At 40.4% G+C, this 12,554-nt stretch overlaps 1 protein-coding gene across 3 annotated transcripts in view; it reads left to right on the plus strand.

Annotated features, from left to right (window-relative positions):
• RBM33 (RNA binding motif protein 33) overlaps positions 1–9,228 on the plus strand; it is a 56,119-nt gene extending 46,891 nt beyond the window's left edge. For all 3 annotated transcript variants that reach the window (XM_076071091.1, XM_076071092.1, XM_032960116.2), the window contains exon 19: positions 149–9,228. In XM_076071091.1, coding sequence (XP_075927206.1) covers positions 149–200 — 52 coding nt within the window. In that variant the 3' untranslated portion in view covers positions 201–9,228. The remainder of the gene's footprint in view (positions 1–148) is intronic.
• Positions 9,229–12,554: the final 3,326 nt, after the last annotated feature.

Here is a 12,554-nt window from a genome sequence, read left to right on the forward strand (position 1 = left end):
AATCCTGAAAGGATGTGTTGCTGTTTCATAACATCACTGTGTTATCACAATCATGATATTCCACCAAAATAGTGAACACAAGGGTTTGTGAAATGTGAGGTGGAGTCTAAAATATTAACACATTGCTCCATTCCTTGTGGATTCACAGGCACATGGTAGACCTCTCGCACATTAACGTCACGGTGCTGATGGAAGGGTGAACTTTGCCCGCGACTCTTCGCCTCCCTCCAGCGCTCCCGTTGCCCCCACAGCATGCAGCGCTCGTTGGACCGAGACGGAGAACGCCTCCCTCCTCAAGAGAGCCTCCTCCATTCTCCTCCCCGCGTGCACGGCAAAGCACGCTACTCGATGGTAACATGGGTAAAGCCATGTGTCGGCCACAGCGTTCAGATGAACTGACAGCAATGGAGCATGGGCTGTGATTTGTAACGGACTCGGGATGAGTGACAATTCTCCGTGGCACGACAGATGAGAAGAACGGACAATGTGCCCACCACTGCGGTTACGGCAACTGCATATGTTGTAATTATTTTTGTCGCGGAAGTTATACATTTTATTGCCTTGTGTCGTAAATAAAATCGGGCAACGATTTAGCTTGCAGAGTTGTTATTAGTAGAGTTGTGTTCACGCCTCTGTGCTTATCTTTGTTGTCATTTATTGTAAAATATAGTAGGAAGCAGGTTAGTGGTCTCTTGAGTCACCGTAGAATAATAGGGAGGAACCCAGTTAGATATTTTTACATAGAAAATAAGTGTACTCCTTCCATAGAATTTCAGATCAATCACCAATATAGACATTGGTCTTCATTATATTTTTTAAAGTGAGATGATCACTTAAATCTAAAATAAGACTTGCATTGCAATCCCAGGGCTAACGTTTTGTTTGAATTACCAGGTAGCCTAAATCAGGACAGTTCTTACGATGTTGCCCAAAACACATTTTTGTTATTGTAACATAGCTATTGATTATTTTGGCCCAGAAAGTAAAACGTTGCTTTTAATTCCTCAAAGCCTGAATTTTCAGTATACAATGAGTTGAAAGCTGTAGTGCAACAAATGGCACAGAACCATGTGAAATGCACATGTATCGGCCTGATGCATTTGTGTGGCAAAACCTCTTAGCAGGATTTTGTTTAATTAACTGAAGCTTTATGCCTTCTTGTTAAACAATATACTTAATACTAATTTGCAGCCTTTGTATTAGTTAATGTAACTATACAATTCAGAGTTCTGCTTTGCGAAATCTTCATGCCATTAGGGAAGCGATTCTTGGCCTGCCTTTAGAAGTCCAGTTGTTGCACTCTGACAATAGCTTGACCGCCACGGATTAAGTCTGCAATTGAAAATTCAAGACTAGTTAGCGAGTGGCCAGACAGATCCTTTTCATTCTTGTCAAGTCTTCTTGAATGTTGTGTTGGTTCTGCTGGTGGCACCTGGCCCTTGTCGACAGGTTCATTCTCACAGGCAGGTGCGTTGGCATTGCCTTTGCAGTAAGGTAAGGCTGATGTGCTGTATTAAATTGAGCAGCAATGTTAGGTTGTCTACATCAGTTGCAGTTTTGTCTTGATGTATCGTTATTAATGATTTTTGCTATTGAGCTGGTCCTGAATGTTTAGTTGAATGGGCACTTTCTTAAGCGGAGGCAATTTTAGCGATTGCGGCTTGAATTATTATATTTTTTATCGCAAGGTGCATATGACGGCGTGCAAACTTATTGTCATGAAGGAAATATTTCCCTTTGGACAAGAATGCAGCTCCTTCACCGAGGGTTCAGTTATTTGCTCCAGCAAACACTGCATTGTTAGCGGCTTGAGACTGATATGGAAGTGTTTCCACTGCGTGGAGGTGCAAGGGCACGTCAAGTGTCTCCCTGCCCAAATGAGCAATGGCACGGTGCTCAGTCCTACTGGTGGCCCATAGCCAGTGGTGGAAATTCCACATTCCCATAGTGGAAGCCAAGTCTCTCCATAGGATGATTGTGAGTCTTGCACTGTAGCCATAGCAACCACCTGGCCTGGTAAGGAGTACCTTTAGCCTGGAAAGAAAAAAAGTTTACCCAGAGGAGCCAAAGTTGGTGTTTCAAAGTAATTCCTACCTCTGTACACATTTACCTTCTTCACAGGTGGATTATATGATGGAGCACATTGGGAAAAATCACAGTTTTGTCAAATGTATACATTTATGGTAGCTGGGCCTCATTGCACAGGCCAGAGGGTCAGAGTACCACGTTTCGGTAAACTTTAACACAAGACGACATAACATTAAGTTCACATGATTATCAAGGAAGAGGTGGTTCAAGAGGAGCCTTAGCATTGTTAGGATCTTCCCTTCAAGTGCTTTTGAAGTATTATATCACACCATTAATACGGCCAATGAAAAACACACGCTGGCAGGAAATTCCAGTTAAATAACTTCTGTAGATAAACTTACATGACGTCTGAATGTGTCCTGATTAGTTCCTGTTCTTAAAAATAGATATAATTTAATCACTACTTTAACGCCAGCCTTTGTATTTAGAATCTAGATGGACGCAGTCCCATGTATGCATGGGAATGATTCAAAAGTATCTGTTTCAGGCTCTCCTTTGCATTTTTCCCAGGAGGAAATTATTACCTATGCCTAGCTCAGATACCGGAGTGCATCTTATGTTTTGCTACAGCTGATCGACAGGACTTCGTAGACGCAGAGTGTTGTAACTTGGGCATATCTTAGAAGGCAGCTGAAATACCATGTCCATGCGGATGCTGGAAAGACTCGAGTATAATTTTGGCTTAAAGATATTTAATCTGTTGCATTACTTCACTGGAAGATAATGTTCATACACAAACTGCCAACACCCATGGCTTGACTTGAGTTCGCATGAGACCAGTGTCACCTTGTTAGGTCGATGTATCTTTATTAGAGATATTTATGCAGTGGCACTTGCCTTATACATGTAAAGGATATTTACATTGCAGAACACGTACCTAGATAGACGTTAGCATAGGCTTTTTTTCTGTTTGTCCTCTTTATAATCTTGTTATTTTCAATAGGTGCGCATAGCTATCCGAGTTGCGTGCGTATAAGTTAGTGTTATAAAAAAAGATGTGACCTTGTTGGATTCCTTTAAGTTGTTAATCATAGAATTTTAAAGATTACTTCGATGTTAAGTACTGTTTTCACTAGGATAACCATTTGAGATCTAATGATTTATATGGGAATCATCTTGGTATCACAGCCTACTCAAGAGGCTCCTAAAGCTCTAAAATAGGTATTGACACTTTGCTCATTAAGTTTTGACTTCAGGAAACCCTTTTTGCGTGCAACGGGCAGCTGAATGTGGTTTTAGTTTAACTTTTGGAATTGCACATTGTGTCAGCGTATCTCTATAAAAAGAGGCTAATCATGAACATTGTCACGGATAGAGCAGAAGTATGGCAGAGTAACTGTGGATGTGAGTAGCAGCTGAGGTGGGGGCAGGAGCTTGTTTTATTGGTGCGTCACCTGAGTTCAGTGTGCCCTTACAGCAGTACACCGGAGAGCCATGGACAGCACGTTAACTTGCTTTTACAAGATGCTCACAGGAGCCATAGGGACAGGTACTGTTGATTTATTTTGGGATCTTTTCATAGTATACTCAAGAGGCCACTAGTCTGCTTTCCTTGTAGATGCAGGTCGTTCATAGTTTGTCATTCCCCTAATCAAATTTCTTCACAAACCAAGGCTTGGGAGAGAATTTTTTTTATGTGTACTTGCTGTGGAAAACATTAAAACATTAAACGCTGTCATGAGTGACACAGTTAAGGGTGATTTTACGTGTATGTTTTATTTATATGTGATGCTGCACGTAGATATATTTTTTTACATACTTTACCGCAACTTGGAGTGCATTATACAGTATAAGATGTCAACATACCTTGGCATTTACTGCAGGTAATGCCTGATTCGTAAACATGATTTAAAATGACAGTAAGTATACGTGGGACAATCTGAATATCAAACAGCACGAGTGCTCCTTAAAAAAGAGGGTTTGCTTTCAAGACTTGAATATTTTAATTGGCCACATGCTTTCACGAACTTCAGGTTACGTGAAGTTAGCGACACGTCATATTTGCATATGATGCGAAAATAACACTGTCAAAGTGCAGAGTTAACAATGGCTGTGCAGTTTATATTAATACAAAATCCACTTTAGATTGTAGCACTCCATTTGCATAGATACAAGTTTGGCATTTGGCATGTTTCTAAATTCTTAATAACTTTGTATTGTTTTTCATAATATACTCGGATATCACAGGAGAATGGGTATTTCTTCTGCCATGTTGCCATGACCGCATTTGACACAGCTTTTTTAAGTGCGTTCACCGAAACGGTGTGCCATGAAAACAATGGGATTTGTTTGCAACTATTTTTTTGGGTTATATAACACTGAAGTTAATGAGTGATGTTTGTTCCTTCACTGGATTTTTGGACAAGGGGCATCATTTGAACAGATGGAACAGTACCAATGCCACGCATTCCTGGGCCATGATATTTAGGGACCTGCTTTTTGCTGCATCAGCTGTTTTGAGTAGTTGGCATGCATACAGAGGACTTAAATTATGCTGAGAATGGAAGTGTCATTTGCCTAACTGTGCATTGCTATGTTTTACTACTTATAATGTCTTGTAATATTCTGGTGATTTTCTGCACTGCTGGACATTTTGGCACAGGACCTGAAGAATTGTTAATACAATGTATTGTTATTGTTGTAATTCGTTAGGGCTGGGATTTAATGTGTCATTTTTGCAATCAATATCATGAACCTACAGTAGTGTCTCCTTGACATGTACTGCTTACCGACGATCGATTTTGCATCTTCAATAATCCGATTATGCATGTTACATTCGTCAAATTACTTTACGGTCCAAAAATATGCACCCTTTTCATTCTTGATTGCGTCTTGTGCACGTCATTGTCAACTTTTGTGAATTATGGAGCAGGTGGGATGCTCCATAGCCCTATTCTTGCTTACCCCTCTCCATATCAGAGCGAGACTTTCTGTAAATCCATCAGTATACTGTAACGCTATAGGTTGAACATAATCTACATTCCAGGGCATCCGTTTTGTTTTATTTGACCTCTCTTCTGTCAATACCTGCCCCATATTTTTTTTGTAGAAATATTAATGCAAATTGAAGCCTGATCGATTGTTTTGGGACAATAATCGGAGCATGCCCCTTGTCTGGTTTTTTTCACTGTTTGAAACTGGTTATATGTCACATTTTAAATAGCGACAGTGTTTTAAAAACCTTTCAATAGACACATTTTAAAACAATTTAAGAAGTACATTTGTTGTATGTAAAGTTAAAGTATTAGTTAAAGTGTTAGTGTACTGGATGACTGTCATGTAGTTAATAATTTAATTTTGTCCATATCCAAAAGTTTAATCACTCGGCCTCGTAAGATAGAGCGCAATGCATTTTTGCATGCCGTGGCCCTATCATAAATATGTTCTCTCTCGCTTATTAAGGCTGTCCCGTTCGATATTTAATTAGGAAGTACATTTATGCTTAATTTGCGATTTGATGTGCAGACTACATATTAAACACGCTGGTGTAGTAATCAGTGTGGAGCAACATTACATGGAAACGAATTATTTTCTTACGAAGCAACGTAGTCTTATCTAAAGTGTAAATTGAACGTGCTCACTATGACAGAACTTGAATTCTCGTATGAGCAGAACGAACGTACTCCTGTGCACAAGCACTAAATGAAACCTAATCAGGTGACATCAGACTACTGTATTCACTGGTTTCGTTCGTCAACCTGAGCATTGAATCCCAGCCCTAATTAGTCCTTAGCACTTCAAAGGGATGACTGCAAGGCTGTGTAGATGAGATGCACATCCAATGAACTTGCACGTGTCTAACTACATCGGAATTATAAACTAATTACTCTTAGACTGGAGGATAAGATGCCTCAATTCCTTTATAAATCACATGTATGTGTTGTTGGCTGTGCACCCCTTGATAGAATCCTTTGGTCTCCTTAGACTATTCCTAATCAACAGGCGGTTGTGCTGTACTTTCACTGCTGTTCAGTCTTTATTGGAGAATTACATGTTATCTCTTCAGTTGGTATTTCTCTACACAACTCTTGTCAATTCCCAGTGAAACTTAATACGTGGTCAATTAACTGGAAGGTTTTTTTTTACAATTTCCATTGGAGTCCGTGTCGCTCTGTGTGCAACCTTGGCTATGCTTGCTTGCTTGCAAAGCCACTTAAGACTTGCGGCCTGCCTGTATCCAGTAGGATTCCAATATCCAACACTCGTTAAAACAGTAATATGAATGGGAATTTTGACACGTTGCAATGCTGTTGTTCATAGTTCTAAACAACTGGCTGTTAAGGAGTGGCCTACAACACATACATGCCTTTTGTTGTGACATGTATGTTCATTGTGGTGCCTTGCAGTGCGTTATTACGTTTGGATCTGTACATGTTTATTCCCAATTATTCAGCGTTGTACTTTTAGGATTAAACAGGACCCTTATGCATTTGCAAGGGAAGGATGCACTTTGTTGTTGTATACAAAAACAATGCTATGGAGAATGAGGAACGATTGCATAAGAAATCAAATGTACCAGCAATTTTAATAAGCATTTTTTCGCATGCACAATGGTAACACGGCCAAAACATTGACAGCCCTGTGCTTGCATTCCCAAGCATGGTTTGAATTTCCTCTTATTTGTGCAAACTATAAATGCTGATGCAGCTCAGCAGTCAATCAGAATAGGAATGGGTGGAATGGCCTTGGTGCACATCGGCTGGGACTCGGTGCATAAATTCCAGAAGTACAGATGCCACTTGTAGAGATGGGTTGGTGCAGGAAATCTTGGGTATGTGGTGGTGTGAGGTACTCATGTGTGTGCAGGTGATGTTTACAACATCCCAGAGCAGGATTTTCACATTGTGTTGCCTGTTTATCATAAGTTTGCATGAGTATATTTATTTGGATTATACATTTAGCCTTGCAGTATTCTGGTATTGCACAAGGATTAAAAATAGTGTGTGTGTGTGCGTGCGTGCCATACTGCACAATGTATACAATTTGATCAACACATTATCGCATTCATATCAATGTTCATTTTAGAAGAAAACGAGCGGGATTTGTTTTCTAAGCACCAATGGAATTCTGAAATCACAAGCGAATGTGTAATAATATAGGTTTAAAACAAATAACGTGGCACATCAAGTACTGGTTTGGTATCAGTCGTCTGTTTTGGCAATTTGATGGTTGTGTGCATTTTATGTACGTGTGTAATACTGTTTGTTAAAAGCCATACATGCACTTTGTGCACTTTATTTAAACATTCTGATCAAAATGCTCGATGGCACAAGGTGTCCTTGAAAGGTGCAGATATACCTGTTATACCTGCAAAAATAAGTTTTGTCCTTTATATACGTGTGATATATGTTTATGCAAGTTGAAATGTTGCATTTTTAGTATTGGGTAGGTTTTTAATGGTCATAATTAGCACAATTTGGAAAAAATGACCAAATTTGTATGTTGAACTCCTTTCGCACCGTACGTAGCTAATCGCGTAGGTGCGTAATGTCATTTGGATTACACTTCACAGTCATCGCCCCCCTATTGCTCAACCAATGTCCACTCGCAGGTCGGTACCAATTCCCCTTGTGCCACACAGGGGACAGCTGCCACTGGAGGGGGGGGGGGGGGGATCCCCTTTGAATGTTTGATGTGTAGCAAGGCACAGCGTTTCCGAGGTATTATAGCACCACGTAAATACAAAGATTATGAGTGTATATTTTTTCAAATGTGTGCAACTGCCTACATTATTACCGGCATCCATTTCCATTTGTGTTCCGTTTGTGTTTTTTAAACTGTGTTTTAACATTGTTTATTGCTTACTAAAGGTGTTTTAGTGTGTTAAGCAAGGTAACTTTTATGTGGTTCATAATACCGTTTTTTGGGTTCGATTGCATTTCATGTGCTTTCATGTGGTTGTTGGTCAATTGCTTTTTATTACAGGCTGGAGGCACAGCGTTTTTTTGGTGTGGTTTTGAGTGATTAACGGTCATCGTAAAACCTTTTCCCAGGTATAGGTTACGACATGGACCAGGAACAAGGCTCGCTCAACCTTCTGGATGTGCAGATTCCCCTTGGGGAAATAACGTGTTTGTACTCGTCATGCCTCGTCTCAGTAGTAACCGAGAGTTCTCAGGGAACGTGCCACACACACGGGGGGACCAAGCTGTTTTTTTTGTAATGATCACTTACCGACAGATTTGATTCTCTTGCAGATTTCTTATCATCACTCTTCAATGGAGACTGCAGGACGCAACTTTCCATTTCCTTCAGACCACCCCACTTAACATTTTGTTCATTGCAGCGTTTTGAGTGTTTTCTTCATCAGGTGTGACTGTATGGTGGAAGACGGTTTCCCTTCATCTCCAATGTTGTGTGTTTGTGGGCTCCTCATCTACACTGTCGGATTGGTAAATAAAAACAAGCGTGGATTCATTTAAAACTCAATTCATAACGTCTCGCGTGTGTGTGTGTTTTCAGGTGAAGCAGCATTAACCCTTGCTGCAGCATGTTTTGTTAATTGTATGTAAAAAGCCATTAATTTTTTTTAAAGTGAAGTGTTTGGCTTTAGCTTTGTGAATCGCGGTTGATCAATGTGTAGAACTTGCCAACTGTTGGAGATGCCCTGCTGGCCTGTGCAGGGTCTTGTATGTGTACTCAATTTACTTGCAGGAACAAGTGAAGTCATCCTACCTGGGCCTCCAGTGATTTTCCTATCGAAGTGGATTTGGGATTTTAACACCACTGGTTTCATTACACATTGCATTTTTTGGAAACCAACTGAACTTTGTAATCTTATATTAAGATCTTAAAAAGTGTGACATGTCGAGTTTTAAGAACTGAAATTCCATTGTTCATCAATACATGGATACTGGAACACGTATTGCACTGTGTGTATTACATCTGCCTTATCTGATATTCTGATATTTGTATTAAAGAAACATTCTACTTCTATAAGACTTTTTAAACCTGAATATGATCAATAATTGGCTACTTTGTTTATTTTAGCACCTGGATGCTGGATCTTGTATTGTACTATGTGCATGACATTTAAATCTTCTGATATTCAGGATTTTGTATTAAAGCAACGTTCTATTTTTATACTATGAAGACTTTGTAAAGCTGAATGTTTTTAAATAAACACATTTCAAAAGGCAACTTAATTTCTTGCTCATTTTCTTACATGTGTAATGAAGCTCCTTTGAGACGCCCATTCTTAAAAAAGGTGAAGTCTTTATGTCTAAGAATAACGTATTTACAACTCCGCGATCGGTCAGCCCTGATGGTTTCCACTCGTCGCCCGCGATCAGTCAGCCCCGATGCCTTCCACCTCGTTTGTTGGTTCCCGGGCAAGCGCCCAGACTGCGGGCCTCGCTCGACCTTATATCCCCACTCGGCCCGCCCCTGTTGGGCAATGCCGTCCACCCCACTATGGCACGTGTCTTTAATTATCTCAACGTGTATTTATTGAATAGCACTGGTCTACAATTTTTTTGACGTCTGCTTCAGAGCTTCAGAGATTAAATGTGCTGTTTATTATTGGACTAGCTTGTTTGCTCGTCCTAGGACGGAAGCTGTAATATTTACGAAAAAATTGAGCAGAGTATAATTATACTCTTTGGTTCTTTCGGTAAAGTCACGTAGGTATAAAATAAATCACGACGTTTCGGGCGCAACACAAGCGTCCGTCATCAGGTGGGAAAGCGCGGTCTGCTGCTGAGGCAGACTGTTTTAAAAGGTTTGAAATGGGTGTAGCCCAAGGGTCATAAAGAAGTGGGTGGGGCTGGTGATGTTAATGTGGAAATTAGCATAATGTTAATGTGATAAATTTGCATAATGTTTATGTGAGAAATTAGCATGTACCTGTAATATAGAAGGAGAGCGGCCTCCTCGACGAGGGCATGGAAGTGGCTATGTGAGAGATTAGCATGTCAATGTAAGAACGAAGAGTGGTTGCAATCCAAAGGCATGAGTGCCCAATCCAATGTTAATGTGATTTATTTTATTTTATACCTACGTGACTTTACCGAAAGAACCAAAGAGTATGGATTCCTGCAGTCACGAAAGCTTCAAATCAAGACAGTATAATTGTATCTTTTTGAAATTTAATGGCAGTGAATCTTGCACGAAAATATCGTCAAACACTGCACTGCATTTCACTGTAGCACTGTGTATAACTGACCTTCAATTTGTACAAATAAACTGCTCTGATACTTTATTCTCTTCTGCTTTCGGTCGCTGAGGTTGAAATAAATTGGAATTCGATACAATATCTGGAAAATCACCAAGAAATGTCTATTTTACCATGATGTAGAAGCATAAATTAGACTTACCTTTTGTCTCAAGTGCTGAAGATATAAATAAAGACACCAAATCCACTTTGTTGCTACATATAAGTATTTATTAGATTCACTTTCAATAAAGAAACGCCCGACTTAAAGCGAATTTGCAAAAGAAAAAAAGTATTTCCGCTCGACCTGCGTGAGTGTAAAAATCCACTTACTCATGAATATTAATGACGGGGGGGGAGGCGGCGGCACGTGGAGTGACGTCACGCGCGTTAAACAAACAGACATTCTGTGCTGATTGGCTACTGTTCCCAAGATATTTTAGTTTTTACATTTTACTTCTATGTATAATGTGTAGATAGAGTTTTACTCATAAATTGTAAACCTAGGTATTTTCATGTGTTTATGGTTGCTTGACATGGCAACATGTCACCTGTCCTGTTCATGTAACGCTTTAAACATCAGTTAAAGGGTTATATAGATAACATTCATTATGAAACAAAAGGCTAAAAACTATGATGTATATATATAAGTACGTAATTTAGTCCTTATTCAGTGTCTACTCTGTGCTTCTTTGCTTGTCTCTTGTGTTCATTAAATGGAGCATCTCTTGTCACTGTCCAGCAATGGTCTGCAAGCATTGATGGGCTCCATTTGCCCTGATAGTGTTTCTCCATTGTTACAATGTCCCGGTGAAATCGCTCGCCATGCTCGTCGCTCACTGCTCTGCAGTTCAGTGGGAAAAAAATCTAGATGAGAGTGCACAAAATGTATCTTTCGTGACATGTAACCAATGCCTTTGTATGGCTTGAAAAGGTTTTCCACCAACTCCCTGTAGTTGTCTGCCTTGTTTCCGAGGAAATGTATTGCCACGAACAGGAAGGCTTTCCATGCCGTCTTTTCCTTGCCGCGCAGTGCACTGTCAAATGCATCATCTTGAAGAAGTTCACGAATCTGAGGATCAACAAGACACCATCCTTTATGTTAGCTTCACTTAACCTTGGGAATTTTCCACAGAGGTACTTGAAAGCTGCTTGTGTTGTGTCCGTGACTTTGACAAAGTTTTTCATCAGACCCAGCTTGATGTGGAAGGGTGGTAACAATCTTCCTTGATTGAGCAAGTGGTGGATGCTGACAACGTTTCCTCCCAGGCTCCAATGACTGTCGGAGTGACAAATATATCTTGATGTAGTGGGAATATCTCGCACGACTATCCCATTCACAGAGAAAACAGCAGTACTTTGTGTATCCAGTCTGCAGACCAAGCAAAAGAGCAACAACTTTCAAATCGCCACAAAGCTGTCACGAATGTTGGTCATAGTTTATGCACCTCACAAGCTGTTTCATGTTGTCATATGTTTCCTTCATATGGCCTGCATGGCCAACTGGAATTGATGGAAAAACATTGTCATTCTGCAGCAAAACAGCTTTAAGACTCATCTTCGATTAATCAATTAACAGTTTCCACTGGATCATGAACGATGTTAAGGGCTGCCATCACACCATCGATGTTGTTGCAGGCTACAAGATCACCTTCCATGAAGAAGAATGGGACAAGATCCTTTTGACGGTCACGGAACATGGAAACCTAACATCACCTACCAGGAGATTCCACTGCTGCAGTCTGGAGCCCAACAGCTCTGCCTTACTCTTGGGTAGTTCCAAATCCCTGACAAGGTCTTTCAGTTCACCTTGTGTTATGAGGTGTGGTTCAGAGGAGGAGGAAGGGAAAAAATCTGGGTCATGTGGCCTTGATGATTCAGGACCAGAAGTTTCATCCTCTTCCTCGTCTGACTCAAGTGAGTGATCCTGGTGCATCAGAACCCGGCAGTCCTTCTCCGTGGGGTACTGGGCGTATAGCCGATGGAATGTTTGGATAATTCACAGTCCACTTTTTCTTCTTTGACACACCTTTCCCAACTGGAGGCGCCATGCAGAAGTAACAATTGCTGATATGATCTGTTGGCTTTCTCCAAATAATTGGCACTGCAAAAGGCATGTATTTCCTCTTTTTGTTCAACTCCTGGTGAAGATTTGTTGCACAAGTGTTGCAGCATATGTGTGGGGCCCATATCTTGTCCTGATCTCCAATTTTGCAGCCAAAATAAAGGTGATAGGCTTTCTTAACCATAGTGATTATACTGGCGCTATTGAGATGCAAAAGCCACTTCAACACAAACATAGCAGAAGTTATCT

Source organism: Petromyzon marinus, chromosome 2 (assembly GCF_048934315.1).
Source record: "Petromyzon marinus isolate PM22_M1 ecotype Great Lakes invasive population chromosome 2, UKy_Petmar_22M1.pri1.0, whole genome shotgun sequence".
Taxonomy (NCBI): Eukaryota; Metazoa; Chordata; class Hyperoartia; order Petromyzontiformes; family Petromyzontidae; genus Petromyzon; species Petromyzon marinus.